Raw genomic sequence first — 25,597 nt, forward strand, 5'->3', positions numbered from 1 at the left:
AGTAAATGTTAAAAAAACATAATGTAAAAGATTTCCAGCTAAGTAATGCATACTTTACATCTACTGCTTAATTCTACTTAATTTCTACTATTCTATGATAAAATATTTTTAAAATGTGAGGCAAAGTACTTAAAAAACATTGTTTCAGTGAATACGTTTTTTATTTTAATTTATTAAAGCAAACTAATAATAAATACACCAGTTGCTAGCGGGGTTTTTTTTTCAAACTAAGTCCCAAAAAGAGAATAGTCCAATTTGTTTTCTCTCGATGAAACACTGCCCGACACAATCCCCCAAAATAAAACGCAAAGATACATATTTTCCGCTCTGTGGTCCTGGGTGTCTCTATTTCTCCTGTGACCGTTGATTGTTTTCAGCGTGGCCGTCCTGCGCCTGCGCCAAAGCGCGGGGTGGCGTAATCCGACGACTTCCTAGGAATAACTCGTGGTCTCACCTCATTGGCCAGGCTTGGGCCAATCAGCGGCAGCCATCTGTTCAGGAATAGCAGTCAGAAATTCCCAGGTTACTCTCAATAAAAACCCTGGGCAGACTGAGCAGGCAGGCAGAGGTTTCTTGGGCATCGGGTCGTAGGGGTGCAAGCATGCTGTTTTCTGGGCTACTGTCTTCGCTGTTGCTGGCGGCGATCACCGTCGATGCTGAAATTTATTTCAAAGAGCAATTTCTCGATGGAGGTAAAAAAAAAAAAGTAGTAGATTTTTTTTAAATCATCTGTGTCAAGTTTTTTAAAAATGAAACCGTTTCACGTCCTGTGAGCTGTTTTCTCGAGTGCGTGTATACATTGCCAAAGTAAATGCATGACCTTTCACAAAATGCGACTATTCGTTATCGGGAGCAAAAATATAATGATATAAAAAATGTAATATTTCTAAGACTTCCGTAGTTTGGGGGGGATTCAATTAACTGTTTGATTGATTATTCTGGGTAGAACTATTTCATGATTTTTTTTTAACCTGAATTCAAAATCTCGATGTAAATACAACACATTTATGTACTGTTGCTTTTGATGACTAGCCAGCTAAAATGCTTTATATTTAATCAGCATTTAGGTGTTGTGGTATGCGATGAAAATACTCGATTCGCACAGTGCAAGTCAATGACAGTCGTTTGGATTAAGGTATTGTCCGATTATTATGTAGATGCCCGAATGCAAATACTTGGGACAGCCGCCTGTAAGAACATCCTCTTGGTTAAAAAAAAAGTCTTTCGCGTTGCAGATTTCGTGCAATTTAAGTGAGTTCTCTTTCCCCTTAAGACATGTGACCAGCATTTGCCCAAATCAGGAAATCGAAACGGAATTCATTTCTAAGGATGCAAAAAAATAACCACACGCTCGTAAACGACAATATTCGGCGGTATTAGCAGATATCGGGTCACGCATTCATTACTAAGTTTTTTTTTAAAAAAAGATTTGGACCGAAGTTGAAATGAAACGGCTCCACTTTGGCTTCCCCCAGTTTTGGAGGGTGAAACTGAAACTTCAAGGATTTAAAAGCGAAAGCGCCGTCGCAGTCATTGGAGTAGGTGTCGAACGGACCGGCATGGCGTTTTGCATGCTTACACGCAGAGCCAGACGCGTGAGGTGTGTGTGTGGGGATAAGAGCTGTGCCGACAGTTCAAACGAAGGAAAGCGGCGTGGAAAAGGGACCTCGTGCGGCGCTGATAGAAAGTTCCAGCACAGGGCGGTTGTAGGCAGCAAACCCGGGACGAGATGCACCCGGAAGTCTGACCAATGCTGAAGTCACCCCGTTCTCATTATCGCAAAAACTGCCCGACCTGCAGAAGCCAGGCTCGCTGCGTAGTCTTATTTTGCGTATCCTTCGGTCAGGGAGACGGTTTTCCTGCGCTTGCTGTGTCTTTAAATTGATCCACAATAAGGCCCATTGCAGTTGTGTAACAAATGTCCGGAATTGTAGGACAGTAGCAGTTAGATAGAATAGTAGTTCAGGTGGGGAGCTGCGTCAGCATGCGTAGGCTGCAAAGGAACAAGTAATAGGTTTATTCCTGTGCTGAAAAAAGAAGAAAGAAAAATACAACGTTTTGGCCGTGGAGCCTTCTTCAGGTGTCCCCCCATGAAGAAGACTCCACGGCTGAAACGTTGTGTGTTCTTTCTTCTTTTTTCAGCATGGAATAAACCTATTACTTGTTAAATAGAATAGTTTGAAAAAAATCTTGAATAATGGCAGTTAAATACTCCACTCTCCTCCCCACTTGTAGCTGATGTATGTGGAGTGGACTTTAGCTACTGTCGCATCACCCAAGTAGGCCTTATACACTGGTGGTGGTGGAGGGGAGACCCCATTACCTGTAAAGTGCTTTGAGAGGAGTGTCCAGAAAAGCGCTATAAGTGTAAGAAAGATTATTATAATCATAGTGAAACGGGCTGCTCTGGTGCACAGTTGAGGCTGGTAATAATTGGCATCACCATTGTATCTGTCTGCCGTAAACAAGGAAGGGAACGAGCACGACGAGCCTGTTTGGTTTGAGTGAGTTTCACTTCAAGCAGAGTGGAGAGACTGATCATTTCACTTATTGTTGCTTAATTCCTCACCTTCCCCAAGAAAGACCATGTACAGTAGCTGTCATGGAATCCTCTCTCCTCCTGTGTCCGGCAACGTTCTAAAATTTCCCTTCGCTTCCCAGATGCCTGGAAGACCCACTGGGTGGAGTCCAAGCACAAGTCCGACTACGGAGAGTGGAAACTGACTGCAGGAAAGTTCTATGGCGACGCAGAGAAGGACAAAGGTGAGTTAGCGTTCGGCACAAATGAGTGGAGGCTATTTTGTTGCTAGTCCCTGATTGATCCCAGGGTCTCATTCGGCCTTTTCTTATTGGAAGCCAGAGTGTCAAGGACATGTTTGGACAGCGTGATCCAGACACCCACTCACACAATCATTTAGCTTTTAGGGTGAAGTCCCCCCAACTTTGTTGTACACCTGTGTGTGGGGGGGCAGGTGGTTTCTAGTCTGATTAAGAATGTGGCCCATTTGATTTCTCACTTCAGAAATATCATGAGTTTTTGATGGGGGGGAACCATTGGAGGATAGAACTTGCTTTGCGACACTGCAAATAAAGGCAAACAAAACTGAATTCGTCAGTAAATGAAGTACAGATGATTGTCTGAGCTCTAAACAAAGCATTACTTAATGTTCTCTCGTGATTGGCTGTTCTAAGCAGCAATGCTTGACTCACCTTAAATAATAATCCACTTGGTCTTAAACAGTGGATCCATCCAAACCACATTGAGTTATAACTGTCGGACTCTCCTCGGGACATGTGTCTTCTTCTGCTCTTGAAAATGAATGAAGGACGTATCTTGGTTTACAATGAAAGTGGCAACGTTCTCGGCGAAGCCGATTGTGAGAGAATAATTGCGAAGCTGGGGGGGGATCAAAAGCTCCTACTCTTGCCAAGAGGGTCTTGTGCAGACTGGGACGAGGTGGGGCCCCCCTCTGATGCCCGGGTTGTGTTTGCAGGTCTGCAGACGAGTCAGGACGCCCGCTTCTACGCACTCTCTTCCCAGTTCAAGGCCTTCAGCAACGAGGGCAAGACCCTGGTGGTCCAGTTCACGGTCAAGCACGAGCAGAAGATCGACTGCGGCGGCGGATACGTCAAGGTGTTCCCCGCCGACCTGGACCAGGCCGACATGCACGGAGACTCGCAGTACTACATCATGTTTGGTCAGTCGGCCGGCCACGTTTTCCTTCCCAGCATGCCATTGCCCGTCTTGTCCGTTTTAGTCGAAGGAAGCGTGAGAAAGTGTACACCCGTGTGTTTAAATGTAGCCACTGCAAGCAAACCGGAACAGTATCGGATTGTTTTCTATCTGAGAAGAGAACCGAAATTCAATATTTCTGTTGGGGGGGGGCGTTGGGAGACATTGATTCTCGGTTCAAATCCAGGAAGTGGGACATGTGATGAGTGCATGTGGTATCTAAAGAAAATTGAATATCGTTTGTATTTCAGAGAAGGTCAATGTTAAGTTTTCAACATTTCCACAGGCCCCGATATCTGTGGTTACAGTACCAAGAAGGTTCACGTCATCTTCAACTACAAGGGCAAAAACCACCTCATCAAGAAGGAAATCAAGTGCAAGGTTAGTGATCCGTGTCCCTCTTCATACCTGCTGTATGACTGTCTGCTGCTGTGGAAGCTTCTGGCGGAGTTTTAATCCCTCTCTTTACTCTTCTTGGAGCTGTGTCCATGGAAACGGTGCCCTAGCGATGCCACCGATGAACATTAAATGTTTTTCTTTGTGCTTGTCTGTCAAGGATAAACAGATACTTGTAAGCTATAAATAACCTCTGCCAAGCCAAAAACATTAAACATTAAAGACACTCTTAGGTCCTGTTTCTTGTTCTGGGGTGGGGGGGGGGAATTGGCCTCATCTTAAATTTGTGTGTTAGCCTAGATTTATTTTTTAAATTTTGCTTGTACATTTGGACAAAACTAATGATTAATTGCAGACAGACATTTCACACCAACATCAGCTGAGGCCATCTGACTGACAGCTTTGTCCCTGCAGAATTGGGGTATATAGGGTCTCCAATCCCTAATCAAGGTGTAAAATCTGTATGGATGGATCACTGATATGAACCCAACTGGGCTCCAGTCACGGTCAGAGGCTCAGACCTCCTGTTTCCTCATGTGGGTTTTCCTGTGTCTCCCCATCCCTGCAGGATGACGAGCTGACGCACTTGTACACCCTGATTCTGCGGCCTGACCAGACCTACGAGGTGAAGATCGACAACGAGAAGGTGGAGTCGGGCACCCTGGAGGAGGACTGGGACTTCCTTCCCCCCAAGAAGATCAAGGACCCCAACGCCAAGAAGCCCGAGGACTGGGATGACCGGGCCAAGATCGACGACCCCGAAGATGTCAAGCCTGAGGTAAGAGCCACGCCGCTCTTTGGCCACTTCTGCACGACCATGGACGGGTATAATCCTCACCCCTTTACCCAGTGCCCACTTCTCACCCCTCCCTGCTCCCGGTCGCCCCCCCTGCAGGAGCTCCTCTGCTTGTTTCTCCTAGTGGACTTGATGGTTCTGATGGGCTCGTCCCTCCACCTGGGGCATTCCCTCCGCCAGTGATCAGAATCGAATCGCTTCTGTCTCTTCCTAACTGTCGACTGCACCAGTACACATCCTGTAGAGTGTTGCCCAACTTGCAAAAACATTTGCTCTTCTTTCCCTCTTGCACTTTGTAATCCTTCTTGTTATGGAAGGGGATGTCTGATTGTGACCCCTGTACCGGTCGTGGGACTGTGCGGGTTCTCTGACGCATGCTTCTGATTTTCAGGACTGGGACAAGCCTGAGAACATCCCTGACCCCGACGCTAAGAAACCCGACGACTGGGATGAGGAGATGGATGGAGAGTGGGAGCCGCCCATGATCCCCAACCCCGAGTACAAGGTATGGAGAGCAGGGAGTAAGGGCTGGGGCGATGTCACCTCTCCTGGACCATTGGCGGTTCAATGGGCGGGGTGGGTCTTGAGGAAGGAGCCTGGCATCTTTAAGGGGCATTACTTTCTTGCCAGCGTTTGAGTAAATACTGAAGTTGTGCTGCAGTGTGAAGTCATGCCTTTACACAGACCTATTAGTGAGGCCCTATGGGTTGGAATCCCATCCTGTTAACAGGCTGGGTCAGTGCATGACAGGAGGTGATACAGCTGTGGACTACTATAAGCAGTGTAATTTAAAAGGAGCAATCGGAACTCAAGATAAAGTGAAAGAAAGGGTTATTTTATTCTAGCTAAACTTCTTCATGGTTATTGTTTTCCCCGGGAAAGTTTTTCTTTTTCTCTTACCTTATCTTTGTAGGGATGCCGGGACTGACTCCTGCGTGTAGCGTTAGAAACAGCTTTTTTTGTTCCCCCTTGTTTTGCTGCAGGGAGAGTGGAAACCGAAGCAGATTGACAACCCCAACTACAAAGGCGTCTGGGTCCACCCCGAAATTGACAACCCCGAGTACACCCCCGATTCCACCATCTACAAGTTTGACAACATCGGGGTGCTGGGTCTGGACCTGTGGCAGGTGTGTTCAGACTTCTCTGAGAGCACGCTGTTGAAATGGTTTACGAGAGGGCCTTTGTTCCTGCTGTTGATGCTGACGAGTGTTCTAATGCACACAGGTGAAATCTGGCACCATCTTCGATAACTTCCTGATCACGGACGATGAAAAAGCTGCAGAAGAGTTTGGCAAAGAGACCTGGGGAGTGACCAAGGTACATCGCACAGGAAATTCAGAGAACCTTCAAATGAAATTGTAGCCTGGAAGTTGTAGGATCTGATCTCCAAATTGTCATTCATGTCATGTCTGAAATCTTAGAGACTTAGATTCCAATGTTAAAGCATTGTCAACTGACCTAGAAGCCCATCTGTGCTGTCCGAGTGGATTCCTTCAGATCCTTCCAAGGAAAAGGTGAAGGAGCTCCTCTGATAGCTCAGTTTCCCAGCCCAAGTGTTTGGGATTACAGTGTCTGCTGGTTTTTGTTCCAACATTATTAGTGAAGGACAATTTTAGCTGAGTCATGGCTTTTGAATTGGTTTAGCTTTGACAATGTATTTCTCTAAGGAAGAAATGTAACTCATTAGCCAGGTGGAAGTCCTTCTGGAATGAAACCAGCATACACTGGGGGTCATGGGTTTTGGAAATCTGGGAAACTACAGGCAGAGGAAACAAGTGAGTTGGATGCACAGAGGGTTCAGTGCCACTGAGTGTGTTTCAGAAGTGACATCACACCCTAGGAACCTACACTGCAGAAATGTAGGTTCAATATTAATATTAAAATATTAATATATTAATATTTTAATATTGTCTGCAGCAGAAGGTGTTTTTTTTTGTGTAGTGGAGTGTGCCACTGTCTGGGGAATGCTACAGTGTGCGCACTGAGCCTGTGACTGACTACGATTGAATACTGGCAGAAGCAGGGAAAAGCTGCACTCTTCCAAAGTGTAGACCTAGGGTTGCATGACTGTAGCCTAAAGGAGAGCACATCCACCAGCTTGTGCAAGAGCGCAGCATGAGGAGAAAGGTGTCCGTTATGGTGTGGCGTGATGTCTGAACGATGTCTGGTCTTGGGACACCTGATCTAAATGGTCCTTCCTTCCTAACTTGCAGGAGCCCGAGAAGAAAATGAAGGAGAAGCAGGAAGAGGAGGAGAGAAAGCAGCGTGAGGAGGAGGAGAAAAACAAGAAGGAGCAGGAGACGGAGGAGGATGACGAGGAGGACGAAGAGGAAGGCGAGGAGGAGGACGACGAGGAGGACAAGAAGGAGGAGGGGGAGGAAGAGGATTCAACGGAAACCGAAGCTCCAACGAAAGACGAACTCTAGACTGGGGTCAGTTGGCAGCCCAGGGACTGTGGCCGCACATCCTCGCAGAAGATACAGGCGCCAGCCTCTGCTGCAACTTCTCCTTTCCTCTCCCGCCATTTTATTTTTTTATAATTGGCACCGATTGCCCCCTCCTAGCTTTTATTTTCCTAAATAAATGACACATCAGTGACATAACAGTAAAGGGGTGAGATTCTCCCAGTCACAAACATTGTTGTTTTGTTTTTTCCCCGCCATACCATAAAGAGCTCATGTGGCTCTGCCTGAAAGATAGAGGTGTCTGCGCTCTCCGAGCGCGACTCTCGCATGCACATGGCCTCTGCTCGCTTTTCTCCCAGCCCAGGGCTGCTCACACACCCCGGTGCTTTACTACAGCACCATGAAAGCAATGGAGGAGTGCAGAATTGTATTTTAATTTATTTAAACTCATGGCTCGTGTTCACATGGTTGTTTTGTTTTTTTTAATCCCTATGCCGTAGTCCCTCTAAGCAGTTAAGAGAAGGTGGTGCCTCGATGAAGTCCAGAGGGGGGAATTTGCCGAGTCGTGCTTCGTGCCTGGAAGCTGTGCTCAGTGCTAACATCCACTGTGCTTCTAAAACACCACTTGGTGTTTACTGAGAAAAAAGGATTCAAATAACAGTTTTAGGAAAATTGTAAAAATAAACTTAAGATCTATGAAGCATTTTTGTGCACCTCCTCAATCAGATGTTTTTTTTTATTTTTTGTATGCGGGTTTTGTTTTCTTAGAGCTCTTCCCAAAATCTATCATGTATTTTTTTTTTTCTTTTATGGCTGTGAATCCCAAGCCATACCTTCAACAGCCTGTTTTGGAAATGCGAAATGTTGTACCCAACTGTGCAGCATTAAAAATGAACAATTGCCAGAAATATTTTGTTGTGAAATAATTACTATTAACTGTTGATAATGAACAGTTAAGACTGTTGGGTCCTCTCATTTAAACAGCGGTATCTTCTGTCAATCATCTTTTTATAGAAATATTTTTTTACTTTTTAGTCTGACATGCATTCTGTCTGTTTCAAAGCACTGAGCCTTTTTCTTACTGCATCCTTAAAACCATGAATTCACCCAGATGTGTTCTGCACATGTGTAAATCAAACGAGTAGCACAGAAGTGTGGAGAAATGCTCATAAAGCACTGCATCCTTAGTTTTTATGAATTATCTTCATGATCTATCAGGGCATTCTGCTGTCAGATGTGACACTGTTGTTCCCTTCAGTTCCACCCCTAGATCTTAAGAGATGTAATGTCCGTGTTTACAGGTTAGGCTTTTTTTTGGGGGGGGGGGAGATCAGGGGGATGAGATGTCCAAACTAGCGTTTGACTGAGGGGGGTGGGGGAATCTTCGATCCTGTTGTAAAACATAATTTGTTTTGAGGCATAGTTTTTTTTGGGTAGGAAGGAAGGCAATTGGATACTTGATCTGCATTCCATCTGGGACATTGATGTAAATACTAGTCCTCCTCCGCAGTTGAGGTTCATGTGAAAATGTGGTACTTTGTATTTGGGGGAACATACAGTGAATTCAAATGGGTTTGTTTTTTTTTGCAACCAGAATGTAATTATTAATACCAAAGTTTTATTAAATAAAAAAAGCTTAAATTGATTTTTGGTTTGTTTGTCTTTTTCTCTCCTGAAGAGGTGGTATTTTTTTTTAATTGCCTGCTGTACTAGACTGCTAAATTCTTTGTGGTCAAGCCAGTGTAGACCTTTCACATCTCGCATAACGGCCTGGATCTGCTCCCAGGATGATGAATTTGAGATATTTGTGTTTTAGTATATACAAGTGTGTATTGTTCTGTGAATCGGGATGCTCTTCATCATAAAAAAGTAGTATTTTAGTAATCGCTAATGCAGTGTTTCCTCTCAGGATTACAGATTGTATTACCTGTGCGTGTAGATTCTGGCTTGGAAGGGGCCGGGACACAGGCCAAGAAGGAATTTTGCTGAACGAATCCATCCATTTTCTAACCACTTCATCCGATCCAGGGATGTGGGGGAGCTGGAGCCTATCCCAGCATGCAATGGGTCCAAGGATTCACCCAGACACCAGTTCATCACAGATGCTGTTTTAATATTCATCTTAATTTCCTTGTATTTTATGGGACTTTTCATCCAAACTCTCAGGATATGTATCTCTTTACACATAGGAGGGGAAGTGTTAATAGGTAACACTAGGTTACTAGATCCTTATGATTACTCTTATAAACAATACAATAGGATTTATAATAACTGTGTAGTAAGGCCCTCAATTGTGGCTCATCTGGAGGACTACCTAGTACAGCAAGTCTTCATGACAATATTGGGGTTTGGAAATTTAGATCAGGAGGGAATAGCACCACCTACTGGTCTTGCCAACACAAACAATGATAGGGCTTTGTTTTGACATTAGCCCTTGGACATAACCGTGGTTTAGCACTACAATTCAACCAACCAGGTCCAGCCTTCTACCAGAACGGGAACAATGCAATACGAAGATATATACATATATATCACGAATCGGTTTCGAAATCTCAATCTGAAAGGGGCTTTCCTATTATATCAACCGGGGAAAATTGTAGTCCTCCAACGTCTGCTGTGTCTGGAGACATGAATACTGAATAAGCTGTTGTGCACTGTAAGTCTTGCAGTGAACGACAGACTATTGGCATTACAAGGACTCCATAGCTAGGACAGTGGTCTTCATTTAATAGCCTGGTATTACTGTACTTGCTTCTGCAATGCCTTACGGTGATCGATCATTTTTAATTACCCCTCATCTTTCAGGGGTTCCCCGCGGTGTAGCCACATTTACCGAGTTTAGCCCGAAAGGTTTAGGTGCCGAAGTCGGAACAGAGCCCCCGTCAGCCCCTAGAAGTATCCTTGCTACTTGAATAAACAAAATCTCCTCCCCACTGCCGAGGAGAACTGGACTTAAAAAGTAGATTAATATAAATAACTATTGAATCATCTATGAGTGAGAACAAAACTCGGATTATGACGCTGAACTAAACCCCCGCCCCACAGCGGAAAAAAAAAGACAGATTTAAATCTTGAAAGTCCTAAAATATAAGGTGCAAATAACCATTGTGAGCCGTGGTATGATCGAAAAAAAAAAAGGACAGACAGTAGTTCATCAGTAGTCATTACCACCGCCGCTACAAGCCGTAAAGTGTAACTTGGGTTTGTAGCAGGGAGTCCGTCGTTGATTTAAGTGAGCTTTCTGTGGGAGTTCGTGTGTTGTCTTAGCCAGCAAGTAGATGGCGTCTGACTGCAGTTTCCATCCTTGACACTCAGAAAGCTGAGTCACAGAACTGGCAACCCTGGTAACGGCAACCGTGAAGGAGCTGGACAATTCGCGTTAATTTATCGATATTAACAACTGCTTGGAAGATGTTGACGATTACACTGAAAACTCTCCAGCAGCAAACCTTTAAGATAGAGATAGACCCGGAGCTGACGGTAGGTTCCAGGAACCCAGGCCCAGGAAAATATGCTGGAGGCCGGGAGAACGCGCTGGGCAAAGCGGGGGGCTTGTTGGGGCCTAAACGTGAACAACATGTTGGTGTAATGTTCTTTAATGAATACGTTTTTCTTTTAAATGGCCAGAGGTACTGGCGACGATCAGACGTTTCCTGTCGGTTTGGTTTTAATTGATACTTGCTTGCGATTTGTGAACGAATGACGGTGCAATATCTATGGAGCCTTATCCTGGCAATTTGGAGAAGTGCCTTTTTTTCCCCTCTCCACCATCAAACTAAAAATACATGCCTGTGCAACAGACCGAGGAAAACAAGCTTCTCGTGTGTTTTCAATGTTTTTATTTTTCTTACATAAAACCCTGATCACATTTGCGGTCACGCAAAATATCATAGTAGTGAAAATATCGTACTAGTGATTATTTGCGTTTACTGAATGGTAGACATGTATAAATATATTTATAGATAACAGATGTAGCCAAATAACTGTCGTTCCTGTTTGATTTGGGTCATAACTGTTAATATGTTGCTACTCTTACTCCAAACGCCCATAAAATGTAAATATAATGATCAAACCGCTGACGTGTTACATTATTTAAACCAACAAGCTGGTTTATAAACCTCACCCCTTTGTGCTGTGTTACTAAAATCACATAAAAACCTAAATGAAAAGCTGCTTCTCACTGTGTTACAATAAGCTTAAGAAAGGGACGTGTCTTCAATGTAATGGGCTAAAAAAAATAAAAACGTTCGAAAACGTGGTATAGATAAGCTATCGAAGATCTTTGTAAATAGTCACGGATTTGGGCAATGTTAAGAGTTTATCTCATGCGCGTGTGGATTACACTTGTAGAAGAAAAAATTGACCATTCTTTTTTTTTTAAATCCCCTTTACTTGCATTTCTAGGCATCTTTAATGCCTTTCTGCAATTTACCACAGTGTTATGTGCTGTTCTGGTATCGCTTCAAAGAAATATCCAACAATGAAACTCCTAAAGACGCATACATTTCCGTTTTCCTCACTCTTAATCGATGGCCTTTAATTACTGCAATCCCAAAAAACATTTTAATTGCGCGTCAAAATAAACCCCTTTAAAAATCTGGGGGCTTATTATGAAGCACCTTAAACAATTCTGGTGCTTTTTCTAAAGCAGGAGCGTTAATGGAACAAAACAGCTGTCGGTTATCTGTAGCTCCTTTCAGTCAGGCTGCTAGGCAGGCGTGAATTCGCTGCCTTTTTTGCGACAGCTGCACAATCCATCCCTTAGTGGAGTGTCCACTGCCTTCCCCATGTCCCATTCCCTGAGAGAGCTGTTCAAAAAAATCAAATCTGCCAGTTCCGGGTGTTTTACTAAAACCCTCCCCTGAACATGCACACAAACACACACACACACATGCTCACCCCAAAAAAGTAAAAGAGTAAAAACAAACTAAACAGACATCAGGATTGCTCAGTGAACTGTTTCCTCTTTTGGGGACACTCCCTCTAGCCATAGGTTTTTACCCCCATGTAGTTATGTCTCAGTCATGTTGCCAGTCTGTAATTGGCTAATGAGATTTTTATATAATGTAGAGTAGTCATAGTTGAGCAGATGTGGTCTATGTTGTATAGTTTTTTTTGGTCTCACATGGAAAGTAGTGGATAGTGTTCTACACTCTTTCGTTTGGTGATTGTAGTTTGCCGGTGATGTGGGTGTGTAGTGCAGTTAAGAAGATGTAAACAGGGTTGAAAAGTCGGTCTGTAATGTCGTTGAATTTCAGTAATGATATTAGTTCTATTATTGCGTCATAGCGATTCAAACTGTGATAGCTCCCAAGTGTTGTTTTCTCTTTGGTTTCAGACAATTTGGAGAACTAAATAAAAAATCTAAGCATAATATTAGGATATGCAGTTAACAGAGTAGAATTCAAATCAAGGGAGGTTATGTTAAAATTGGATAATGCGCTTGTACTCCTTTGGAATAATGTGTACGGTTTTGGTCAACAAAAACCGTACAAAAGATAATGCTGCATTGAAATCAGTCCAGAGAAGAGCAACCAGCTACATTCTGGGAATGTCCTGCACTGACAGACCAAAGGAACCCAACCCTTTTAGTTTTGAAGTCCATTTAAAACTGGAAATTTATCCGGAGGGCTGTAAATGTCTGGAACAATGTACTTAGCCATGAATCCATGCGTTCATTTTATTTTGGAGAGTCAAACCTGTCTGCTTACCCTGGCTTCTTTCAAGAAATGTCTCAATCAGATCATTAGATATATCACCTACTTCCAAACTACTGACCTCACTACCAGATGGGTTAGATGGGCCATATGGCCTTCCCTTGTTAGCAACTGTTCTTACATTCCTCCTTCAGGCACGGTCGAATGCATTGATGCAGATTGTGGTAGGAATGTAGCTCAGTTGGGTTTTCCTGGCACAAGCGTGTTGCCCAAATATTTTTTTGCGACTATGCATGACATTTACAGCCTGCAATTCTGCGCCGAGAATCTGGCTTCCACCCAGATCTCATTGGCAACAGACCACAACGCTCCTGAAAAAGAGTTACTCTGCCTGTAGTTATGTGTTTTGTTTTGAGTGGTGTCAACCGCTTGTTTCTTGATTTCTGGTGTGAAAAGTATCAAGTATTGTAGGTTTTTTCCAGGGCTGACTTGGTGTTGCAGATGTTCTCTAAGAGATGATTGCAATTTCATGGGCCCCCTTGATATCTGTAAATAGAGGATAAGGTTAAGATGCTGGTGTTATAACTGATGGGTAGTGGCTGCAGGTCTCTTATATGGCTGCTGCCGCTGTTGTCACACTAGGATTTAGTTTGGACTTTATTTTTGTCTTTTTGCACAACAGCATCAAATCTGAAATCTTCCAGATTCACCTGTATATTCAGTGTATTCCTATAGGGAGGTCAGTGGGCAGGCATGCAGTTGATGCAGTACAGTATGAACTAATCTGAACCTTGGCTAATCAGAACCCTTAGGTTGACCTTTGGGAAATCTGTCCAACTCCTGTAACATTTCTTGCCTGATACTGCAGCCCCTCCATGGGTTTCCAGACCAATAACCTTCTTGCTCATTGAATTCAATCCATCTTTCTAATACCAAAACATATACAGGTGCAATCCATTATTCATTTTATTTTGGATAGTCAAACGTATCTGCTTGCTGTCAAATATGTCACTTCTTATGTTTAGAATGCAAATTGTCCACTCTGCACCTTACAGTGTTTCTATGATTAATTCTGCCTTCTGAATGGTAAGACATATAAATATATAGACTGTCAAGCCAGATGTAGCCAAAGAACTACTGTTCCAGTTTGATTTGGGTCATAACTGTTAATATGTTGGTACTCCAAACTCCCATAAGATAAAAACATAATGATCAAACCGCTGACGTGTTACATTATTTAAAGAAAACAAGCTGGTTTATAAACCTCACCACTTTGTGCTGTGTTACTGACATCATATAAAAACCTAAATGAAAAGCTGCTTCCCACTCTCTGTGACAATAAGCTTAAGAAAGGGACATATCTTGAATGTAAAGCACTGAAAAAAATTAAAACTTTTAAAACTTTGATATGTGTTCCTAAAAGTTACCACAGTCTCTCTGTGCTGTCCTGCTATTGCTTCAAAGAAATATACAACAGTGAAACTTAAAAACTTTAAAAGTCCTCATTCTCAGTCGATTCTGATTACCTGCTGGATGACGTGGGGTGAACATGGACAAGCGCCTTGTTCTGGTGGGGTGGGCTCTGGACGTCTAACAGGAGGGTTGTGGGTGTCAAATCTTGAGTGGGGCAACTGCTTTTCTACACCTGAGTGAGGTCCTTCAACAAGTGAACAATAGTTTGCCATTTCCTCGTCGAGCTGCATTCTTCCTTTTTTCTCTCGTTTCCTTTTCAGGTCAAAACTCTGAAGGAGAAGATCGAGGCAGAGAAAGGAAGTGAATCTTATCCAGCCTCGGGGCAGAAGCTCATCTATGCAGGTGAAGCCCTGTCTTGAGGCGCCGGTCTGATCACCACAGCCGGTAACCCACAGTCCTTTCCTGGACCAGGATCCCATTCTCTCCAGTCCGGTCGTGACAGTCTGGTTCTTCCAGTGCTTCGGACCGCAGGAAACCGACAGTGAAGAATTGGAATTGCGCAACGCGACAGAAACGGAGAGTTGTTGTTGCCTGGGGCCCTGTTCGCTCTCCTTGCAGTGCCAGGACTGTGCCCCTGACTCTGGCAAACTGGTTTGATCAATAAGCGTGTGACGGCTTTCACAGGGAACGTTTTTTGAAAAACTGCATTGTCAGAATCTTTGTTCCACGAAACGTTTTGCTGACATTTTTATTCAGCACGATTAGTGAACGTTGGTGTTCATTTGAAAAATGCTTCCATTTGTTCAAGCAGCAGATTGATTTATGAATCTAGAATATTGGATTTTCACCAGTTAGGATTTTGCAGATGAGATGTTTTTGGGATCTACAGTATATAGCATACACACTTTATGGTGGGCTTCACATTACCAGTATAGATATTGGGAATCTAATTGTGTTCAGATCTATAAATGTATAATGTATGTGTTGCTTTATATGAGAAAAGAAAGGGCAGGTGAAAAAGCAACATTCTTTACTTGCTGTCTTATGAGTAATTATGAATAACATTTACATTTTTTTATTACAGGTAAAATCTTAAATGATGACATACCTTTAAAAGACTACAAAATAGACGAGAAGAACTTCGTTGTGGTGATGGTGACGAAGGTAAGGGCATCGTATTTTTTTTTGAAGATTAAGATCACTTTATTGGCCCTATACAATTTCTTGTATGAGGAATTTGTCTTTCCGCATACCCCCACTTGCTCTCCATGAGACTTACAGACAGGGAGAGAAGCTGGGGGTCAGAGCGCAGGGTCAGCCATTTATATGGCGCCCCTGGAGCAGCTGGGGTTAAGGGCCTTACTCAGGGGCCCAACGGAGTAGGATTCTTCTGCACGGCCGCGGGATACAAACCGGCAGCCTTCCAGCCACGGGCACAGATCCTGAGCCACATTTGCTTTTTTAAAAATAGGACCATCTTGTACCCACCCAATCTGGAATGGACAGGTGTCACTGTGCGTCTCGGCTTGCTGTCATGGCTCCTGAGCTGTGGTGGGGCTGTTTCTAACCTGGTCGTTCTCTCCTCCCTTTCTCCTTCACCCTGTCCAGCCCAAACCCGCCTGCCCCCCGCCGCCCCCCAGCCAAGCCCCTCCTGCCCCGGCTGTGGTCAGCATGCCGCCCCCTGCTCCCGCCCCCCCTGCGGTGACCCCTGCCCCCTCAGAAGAGTGCGTCCCTCCGGAGGCCGAGCCCCCCTCCGCGCCCCCTTCTACCCCGGCCGCCACCGCGGAGACCGTAGAGGCGACGCCAGGGGTACCCAGTGCCCCGAGCGAGGGGAAACCGCAAGAGGAGCCCAAAGATCAACCGGCTGCTGCCCCTCCGCCACCTCCCCACTCTTCCTCCAGGTACAGCAGTACTGTGGCTCGAGTCCAGGATATCCTGCCTGCATACAGTATCAAGTTCAGGTTCATTGTCATTATACTCACACACAGGTATATGGTATAACCAAATGCTATTTAGCTAGCTCTCAGACAGCTAGCAGTAGAAAAAGAGAGAGAAGGCACTCTGAGGGTTCAGATCAGTGTGTTTCCTGATCTGTGTGCTTCAGTATGTTTAACCCTTTGGGCTTTCAGGGTTCCCACAGTCATGGAAATCCTGGGAAAATGACATTTCGTTTTCCAGATCAGTTTTGAAAAATATCCGTTTGGTTTTGGGGAAAAGTCATGGAGTTTTTTTTTTTAATTGACCCCAGATTATCTTGGCTGTGTCATGTCGTTGTGTTCATAAGTTGGCACGCTTTTAAAAAGAGGCGGAGGCGTTGCCGTTGCCGACATGATTCCTTATAGTGTCGCGTCGCACCCTCTCGCGGGAGTTTTATAGCTCCCCTGTCAAAATGCTGGGTAAACGTGTTTTGTCTGACTTCTGGCTAGCAGATGGAAAAATACAAGGTATGGCTCCAAAAAGATAAAGACCCAGGAAGCCTGAGATGTCAATTATGCAGGAAAAGAAGTTATGGAAAAGTCATGGACAAGTTTTGGAATTTTGTTGGTAAAAATGAGTGGGAACCCTGGGATTTGGTTTTGGTATCTTTATTATGTGTCCAAGGGGAGATTTGGAAGGATGTCTTTTCTGTACATTTGAACTGTCCTTCAGAACTTTTGTTTAATCATTTGTTCAAAGAAATATATCGTTGGTGCTCCCCTTATTTTGATGGTGTCTTGTAAGTCTTTGTACATTAACCTTTTATCTAGCATAACAAGATGTGGCTCTTTTAACTTCTCTGAATAGCATGCGATCTTTTATTGTTTGCTTCCTTGCTTAGTGGTTTTTTTCTTCCTGCAGCATCGCAGAAGATCTGAGCCTTTTAGAAGAAGCAGCCTCTATATTAGGTATGATATTAACGTCACTGATCCTAGTGTGGGATGCCATAGTTTATAAACAGTGTGTGGATTTAAATCCAGTTGTTGTTTTTTTAATTTTGACTGTATTGCATTACTTTGTGTTGTATTTTATTCCAGTTCTCTTACCGATGTGTGTGATTGCTGTCATGCAGTGCTGAGGTTTGAGTCAGGAGCTTTATCATTTGTGCTTTATTTCCTTACCTGTGTCCAGTCACAGGGCAAGCGTATGAGAATCTGGTGACGGAGATCATGTCTATGGGCTATGAGAGAGAGCAAGTTATAGCAGCACTAAGGGCAAGTTACAATAACCCTGACCGAGCGGTGGAGTATCTACTCACAGTAAGTGTCTCCCAATATAAAAAAATAAAGGGTACAAATAAGAGGAAACCTTTTGCTCTGCCTTGCTTTTGTGGGGTGCCAGTAGCTTATTAATTAAATGATCTCCTCCACCCAGTTTTCTAAAAGATCCTAGAGAATCTGTTTCAATAACTTGGGAGCTGGGAGGTTTGTACCAGTCACCTGCAACCCTTGGTGTAGTGTGCTACTGATTTCACTCCTAAATGCACTCCTTCTATGTGTATCCCTAGGTTCAAGTTTAACAGTTGGTCTTGCATTACTTTGGGGATTTTGGACACTAAAGATCATTAGTTCCTGTAGCCTGTATATATTTGTCTGGGAATTCCAGGAATTAACCTGTTGCCCTTATTTGAGCTGATTCTAGAGTAGAGGTATAACTTTGTAACAAAACATACACAGTATTCTTATTAACACAAGGAGCGTCGCGCCTACTTCTCCATCCAGAGTCAGAGTGACTCGCTGGGTTGTGCGAGCCAAGAGAAAATGAATTGGTGTACTGTCCTGGGTGAATGTGTGATTTATCACCTATGAATAAAAAAAGTACACTTTCATTCCACTTTCATTTTATTCATATTGTTATGCCGTCACAACAGGAAGGAAGCCCGTAGGAAGTCAGTGCATTAACTGAACCATTACATGTTTGGGATCGGCTGATGTAAAAGGAATTTAACTCTTTAAAAGCATGAACTCAACACGTGTGCTCTGCCATCCTGTGCCATTTTTAATCTCATGGGGAGTCTCACACAATTAACAGATTTGGAACCGAGATCTGAAAACCACCTGCCGAGAAAAGGCTGCAATTCAGGTTGGAAAGAGGAATGAATTCAGTCATGCGCTGCTGTTATTTTTCATACTGGTGTCCTGCTTATTTCCTCCATGCAGTATTAAACACGGTGCGTTTACGAGTTACAGACGAGAGAGGAGAAGGGTTTGCATTGAGATCTTTTTAATTTCTCAGGGGATCCCTGCTGAACCAGACCTCCCACCCAGAGAGGTAGCCCGACCCCCTCCTGTGACGAACCCCGCCCCCCAGGCCACTGAGAGACCCCAGCCCGCCCCGGCTGCAAGTGGTGAGAGCCCTGCAGATTTACTCTGTGGCTTAGGTAGTTTGCATTCATAACGAGAGACAAAATAACCTGGAGAGAAATGTGCAGTGGGATCTCAAGTCTCGAATGCTGTCTGCTCGCTTGCAAAGAGAGGTGTCTGGGGTGCCTTGGCGCAGGGAGCTCATTCCCAGTTTGAACTTGTGCTTGAACACAGGCGCCGTGCCGTCGTCCGGGAACCCGCTGGAGTTCCTGAGGACTCAGCCCCAGTTCCAGCAGATGCGTCAGATCATCCAGCAGAACCCGGCTCTGCTGCCTGCGCTTCTCCAGCAGCTGGGCAGGGACAACCCCCAGCTGCTCCAGGTCTGTACGGACAGGGTCCAACCCGCCCGAAAGCACAATCTCACAGCGGTTCAGTTCAGTTCAGTTTTATTTGTAGAGCGCTTTTTGCAATGGACATCGTCACAAAGCAGCTTTACAGATTTCCGGGCCTGATCCCCCAGTGAGCAAGCCTGAGGCAACAGTGGCGAAGAAAAACTCTTAGACTGAATCAGGAAGAAACCTTGAGAGGAGCCAAGGCTCGAAAGGGGGAGGCTGTCCTCCTCGGGCCAGCACCGGGTTAAATGACAATGAACACATGCGCGAGTCGTCTATATTCTATTACAAGGTGGGAAAAGCACAATCATGTAAGGTAATGTCCAACAGCGTCCTGAATGTTCAGTTGGTTCCCATCAGTTGAGATTTCTATGGGAGGGGCTTTGTAGAGGATTGGCTGTTGATTTTGCGACTGGTAAAGGGAGTTGGATTCTAGACCTGGGCCTCCCATCGGGAGAACCTCAGAAGGGTTCCTCGCTTACAGCAGCACTGCCACTGGAACGAATAACAGAGGCGCCTACACTGCAGGCACAGGCCTTCATCTCTGCTCCACAGAGAATTCTTCAAAACGCTGAAACGCTGATGCTTTCAAGATCCGATTAAAACAAGTCCTTCAGCCAGGCTTGTAGCAGTTTGTCTAAACGAGTGCAGAGCTCTTCTGAATTCTGGATGCAAGTGTGGATCGTTTCATCCAACTTCTTAGGTGTGAATAGAAACGGCACGTTTACCAGGGTGATCCACTCCCCAAAGGGATTCAAACATCCTTGACTGGCAACCAAACGGTTCCTGTTTAGAACCACTTTGAAGAGCTCCTTATGGGAAAAGATTCATTTGTTTTTCCTGCTAAGCTTTTTAGTCCAAGCTTTAGCACGGGTTCACAGGAGCTATTCGTTTTTGCCGAAGTGCACTTAAAAGGTTTTGTGTTCGAAAACCTTTGCTTCACAGCAAATCACGCAGCACCAGGAGCGGTTTGTCCAGATGCTGAATGAGCCGCTGGGAGAAGCGGGAGGAGAAGGGGCCGAAGGTCAAGGGGCTCCACAGACGAACTACATCCAGGTCACGCCACAAGAAAAAGAGGCCATCGAAAGGGTGGGTGCCTCAGTCTTGGTATATTAGTTCACCCCAAATGTATTGACAAAGCACATATTTGCTTCTTTCTTACACCTTCATATTGATTTGATATGGTGACATCATTGGCGATGTACTGACTCCTCTTCATGGCTGCAGTTTCATTTGTACTTGTTTGTTTACCTGTGTTCACTGAAAATGTGAGTACTGATATTCAGATCGGCCAGCGGCTGTAAATGTGTCCATTTTAAAAAGCAGCAGACCCGGGAAGCTCGCTCGGACGGTGTACTGATTCCCGCTTTTCTTTTCGTTGCAGTTAAAAGCCCTGGGCTTTCCAGAGGGACTGGTAATTCAAGCCTATTTCGCGTGTGAGAAAAACGAAAATCTGGCGGCCAATTTCCTCCTGCAGCAGAATTTCGATGATGAGTAAAGAAGCACTGTAGACAGGGAGAAACGGGGTGGGGGGGTTACTGGGGGGGCTGGGGGGGGAGATATCAGCGGGTGCCATGAGTGTGCGTGTGGGCTGGAGGGATCAGAGCACCTCACCCGTCCTAGAGATGCTTTTCCTGGAGAGAGCCGTGATGTGAAGCACTCTTTAGTACAGCGCTTGTTCGCTGCCAGACGACCTGCGCTCCTCTGCGCACTCTGCCCACATCATTGCTGCTGCTGCTCCTGCTGCTTCTGCTAGTTCAGTCTTTAGGAGTACAGAGCTGCAGTTTTCTTTTCCTTTATACAACTACGCCTTATTTATTTTTTTAAATTTTATTTTGCTCCCCAATCTACCCCCCCCCCACCCACCGACCTACCCACCCACCCCTAACGGGTCGCCTGGGGGAAGCAGGAAGCCATCTGACGAAAACCGTGGGAAAACGACAATCAGATTCTCTCCAAAAGCACGGTCCCTTCTTGGCCATTTATTTATTATGGAGGCCACCAGCAGCTGCTTGGAGCTCCTCGTGTGTCACATTTAGTTTGCCTGTACCTTGCCAAGAATTACATTTTAATGCAATACCTCTGAACTGTATCATCGAGCAAAAAAAAAAAAAGTCACATATCTTATTAAAAAAAAATCAAAGCTGGATGTAGTTATTTATTAGTATATCTATCCAACACCACGCTAGCAAATTTAATTTTAAGCTCAGCTCAGTAACTGTACATATACCTCTTTCCTGTAAGTAAATGTGATAGAAATGGCAACATCACATTCTGAAGTGTTCCAGCCAGTACTGTTTACCAATAAATAACAAAGTAAAACGTTTGATTATATTACGCTTGATCTCTTCTAAGGAAAAGCGTTGGCTTATGAAATGAGATCCACTGGAGACTGGGATCGTAATTGGATCCACTACACCATTATGAAGCTGGCACGTGTTGCAGTGTTGTGTTTTTCTTACGATTGGAGCACGGCTTGCTTGAGAATATCAAACGTGTTCCGATACCTGTTTTGCTCTTTACCAGTAAATTGAGGTGTGTATTGCTTTAAAAAAAATAGTTTGAGGATCTGTTAACGGAATTGTGCCCTTATAAAACGTTTTTGAAGTATAGGCTTATTTTCAAAAAGAAAATAACCTCTATCCCTCCAATTTATGTGAAACATGAAAACTGTAGGTGGTGTTTTAGCAGCCTCCCAGTACAGTATTTGAAGATCCTGCTGCCAAAATATATCATGTTTGTGGATTTGTACAGAGTGTTTATATGAAGTGTATTTTTTTTATTCATATAAATAAAGCCAAAAGATAATGCTTAGATTATATACTTTTTTCAGGTAGCTGTAATGAGGGAGAAATTAATAGTGGCAGCACTGTCCCACCCCTAGTCATTGAAATTCTGAGCCCCACAAGCTGGTTTCTAAAAAACTAAAAAACAGACATGTGCTGATTTAGATACAATTGATAATCGCTTCATTGATAATAACAGCTCAGATGGACCACAATTCAGGAGATGGCACCATCTACGCTTGATCCAGGGCAAGGAGTGAGGATCACTGCACTGGGAACTAAATATACTGGCATCTTCAGTGAAATTGCACAGATCAACGTCACTGTCTTAAACCACTGGGATGCTCTGATTTTTCTTATTCGGTGTTATTTTAGTTAGCTAGTGGGCTTTTATTTTTTTCATCCATTGATGTTTCTAAATTCCATTTGGACTTCCATCAATTCCGTACAAATCGCAAGGCTTCAGAAATGATGCGTGTGAAAAATCAGTAAGAATATTGACTCAGTTATCCTGCCACAGTTGTTTCTTCCGATTGTTTTTTTTTTTTTTGGAGGAAATTGGATGTTTCAGCATGATGATGTAGCATTGATACCTTTGTCACTACTATGTTTGCAGTCAAACTTCCTTAAAAATCATACTGGAACTATAGAAGTTCTTTATGTGTAGGAGATTTAGACTTTAATGTTAATCACAAGACTGATGATTCCAAAAATTGGTGAAATTGAGTCAGTTATTCTGCCACAAGGCTACTTCAGTATTACAGCTGTGTGGCTTAGTTCTGAATTGTACATGTCGGTTATAATGAAATTATCACCTCCAGGTTTGAAAATGTGCTTTGAAAGGGGGGTTTTGGTTGGCAAACAAATAAAATGGAAAATGTTTTGTTTCTGTCATTTTTAAAAGTATTAACTGTGGACACGGGAGTCTGTTCCCTCCAAATAATCGGTTTTATAATCTAAAAGTGACCTTTTCCTGTATTTTTCTCAACACCGTCCTGTTTAAGAAAATATTTCACAAACCTTTAAAGTATGAAATGTTCCACAGTGGCAAAAACATTTACCTATTAATCAGTGTGAGATGTCTTGCTTCCCTGTAGCTTATAGACATGATTAACTTGAATTTCTATTAGTAACAACTTGGTCAGCATTGTGTATTTTGAGTTTGTTTTGTTTCATGTGTGCTCTGCTTGACTATTTCTTCTTTAGATCATTTGCTATGAGAAGTAACTATTCCACGAAAAAACAACTTTTGAGATGTATACACAGTCACACTAAGCTTGTTTTCTGTCCTGTGATCATGCACAGATTAGTTTCTCTTCATGGGCTGATACATTTCCAATTTGCTGTGCTTTTATAGAAAGACTCCAATACAGCTATCAAAAAATGCTCCTAGCAGAGTGTCACTAAAATGTTGATTACGTGAGGGAAGCAAATTAGTGTAAAACACCGCTTGAGGTGGAGGGTGGTAGCAAAACATAAAATCTATAAAACTGGGGGGGACATATTTTAGTGTTACACCTGATAAGCAGTGTGCAATGGAGGCTTCAATTGTGTGACACTAAATAGTCTCCCTCTTGTTTTTATTAGCTACTGGTTTCAAGAAATAGTTAAGATGTTTTTTTTTCTAATTTCAGCATCAATGATGAACATTATATGATGTACAGTGAGAAAGCAGTACATCTACATCAATTATTCCTGTATTCCCTAGACCTACTTATTTAACATTGAAATTGTAGCATCGAATTCCTTCCCAATTTCTAAAAAAAAAAAAAAGCACTTCACTATGGAAGTGCATGAGAGGTATGCGTATGGTTCGCTATTTCTGCAGCGTTCATTAAAGCGAATTAGAAGAATTTAGAGTGGAAAGAAATGCAGAGATGCAAAACTTGTTGGCCGAAGCACAAAGTGCATTGAAATAAAATAAGAGCAGCTTTCTCCTTGACTGTACCGAATGACTCAGTTTTTCTTTTCTTGTGTTGCTGTCATGATAATGTGTGATCAACGCTGAACCTTCCTGTTTAAAGAGACGGCACTTTAACTGCGAGAATGTTGCCCTGAGAGATGGGAGAGGTGCATGTGGTTTTTTTTAAGTTACCTAGTGCCCTGTTGGACCTTCGGCATGCTGTAGAACTCATTTATGTATCGCAGTGGTGGTGATTTTTCTCTTTGACTTCCTGGGTATTTCTCTGTTTGAAGTTTCAGATTTTATTTCAGTTTTTTTTTGCCTTTCTGGGGAGGGGAAAAGAAGAAAAGTTTTAGCCTTAACTGCATTACTTCCTGAAGGCTCAGTTTGCTGAATGGTTCTGGGATTCATCGATTTCAGCATTATGTAAAAAATAAATAGCTTTTACAAAGCTTTACAACAGAGTCTTTCTGTCTGTTCTTTATGCATCCCCTTATTGCACAGTACTGGGTGGGGCTACATCTCCCCTACGATTGCTGGTGAAACCTCAAGGTGTACATTAACCCCTAAATGTGCCCCAAAAACCCCTCACATTACCAGGTCTCATTCCCTCACGGACAGGAGGTTAAGCGTGCATCTGACAGGTGTTCTGTGTAATAGTAATAGATTTATTCCATGCTAAAAAAAAGAAGAGAGAAAACACAATGTTTCGGCCGTGGAGCCTTCTTCAGGCGTGGTATGTGCTGATGGACTGTATCTTATACAGTCCATCACCATCAATATACTTATACGGTGCATATCTAACCTTATGTTCTCCTTGTTACTGTATAGTCAGGTACTTCAACTCTGGTCATGAAGAGGGCTTGTCCAGCAGGTTTTATGGTTAGCCTTTAAATAATACATTGATAAAGATCGTGGCACAATTTAGCTATGATCATTTAAATGTGCAGTGTTTAATGACTTCATTTTCAATTCGTTGGAGCAATGCACTTATACAGTACATACATTAGCTGAAGTCCCTGAGCACAAGACGACAGCATTTACTTCAATACTCCACAAGAGGGCGCTCTTGATCCTGAATTGCAACACGAAAAGGGTTAGTCTTCAATGAATTACAGGTGTAGGACACATGGTATGTGGTGATGGACTGTATCCTTATACACGCGGGTGTAAAAAGTGTTCGATGTTGCGTTGTAAAATAACTATTACTTTAAAAATATGTATGATGAACACTATAGTTGTTCTAGAGATCCACTATAGTGCAAACGTCTTACCATGGAAATGTGCTGTTGCCCTGAATTTCACAGCAGTGCAATTTAACAACAGCAGCATTACTTTCTTACACATACCTATAGTTAACTTTAAGTAAAAAATCAGGAATTTAAATTATAGTCACAACTTTTATCCATTAACAGTTCATGATAAAAGATACTTTCTTGTGCGCAAGAAACCTTCATAGAACAGAAAAAGTCCTCTTCATCAGAGGAGTTGTTCTGTGGCTCAACAGTCCTCATCCTCTTGTCTGAAGTATTCCAGACCTGTATTGTAAAATAACAGTTTATATCCTTTCTCAAAACATGTACACAGCGTTGGTTATGCACAAAACGAAGATGATTATATTACAGGTGGCGCAGTGGCTAGCATTGCTGACCACAGATCTGGGTGCTATCTTGGTGGAGTTTGCATGCTATCCTATGTTTGTGAAGGTTTCCAGTGGATGCTGCTATTTTCTGCTGTCCACAGATAAGCTGGCAGATTGATTGGCTCCTGGGAAGGCTGGAAAGACAAAACACAAGTTTGAGAATGAAATGTTCTTTTATTATTCTTTTGTTATCA

The 25,597-nt window shown here is 43.3% G+C and overlaps 2 protein-coding genes across 3 annotated transcripts; both read left to right on the forward strand.

Annotated features, from left to right (window-relative positions):
- Positions 1-531: 531 nt before the first annotated feature.
- calr3a (calreticulin 3a) lies at positions 532-8,238 on the forward strand. 2 transcript variants are annotated; one of them, XM_015365747.2, is made up of 10 exons: positions 532-692; positions 2,662-2,763; positions 3,495-3,698; positions 4,020-4,114; positions 4,698-4,907; positions 5,317-5,430; positions 5,909-6,052; positions 6,150-6,242; positions 7,139-7,357; positions 7,831-8,238. In XM_015365747.2, exons 1-9 carry the CDS (start codon positions 602-604, stop codon positions 7,349-7,351), a joined length of 1,266 nt encoding a protein of 421 aa, XP_015221233.1. In that variant the 5' UTR covers positions 532-601; the 3' UTR covers positions 7,352-7,357; positions 7,831-8,238. The 2 variants fall into 2 exon arrangements, with proteins under 2 accessions (XP_015221233.1, XP_006639894.1); XM_006639831.3 differs by having other exon boundaries at positions 7,139-8,238.
- A 2,179-nt stretch (positions 8,239-10,417) lies between these two features.
- rad23ab (RAD23 homolog A, nucleotide excision repair protein b) lies at positions 10,418-24,221 on the forward strand. The gene is made up of 10 exons (XM_015365711.2): positions 10,418-10,810; positions 14,721-14,802; positions 15,485-15,564; positions 16,009-16,301; positions 17,239-17,285; positions 17,509-17,636; positions 18,613-18,724; positions 18,915-19,060; positions 20,018-20,161; positions 20,457-24,221. The coding sequence occupies exons 1-10, from the start codon at positions 10,742-10,744 to the stop codon at positions 20,568-20,570; spliced, it is 1,215 nt and encodes a 404-aa protein (XP_015221197.2). The 5' UTR covers positions 10,418-10,741; the 3' UTR covers positions 20,571-24,221.
- Positions 24,222-25,597: the final 1,376 nt, after the last annotated feature.

This window comes from Lepisosteus oculatus, chromosome 29 (genome assembly GCF_040954835.1).
Source record: "Lepisosteus oculatus isolate fLepOcu1 chromosome 29, fLepOcu1.hap2, whole genome shotgun sequence".
Classification (NCBI taxonomy): Eukaryota; Metazoa; Chordata; class Actinopteri; order Semionotiformes; family Lepisosteidae; genus Lepisosteus; species Lepisosteus oculatus.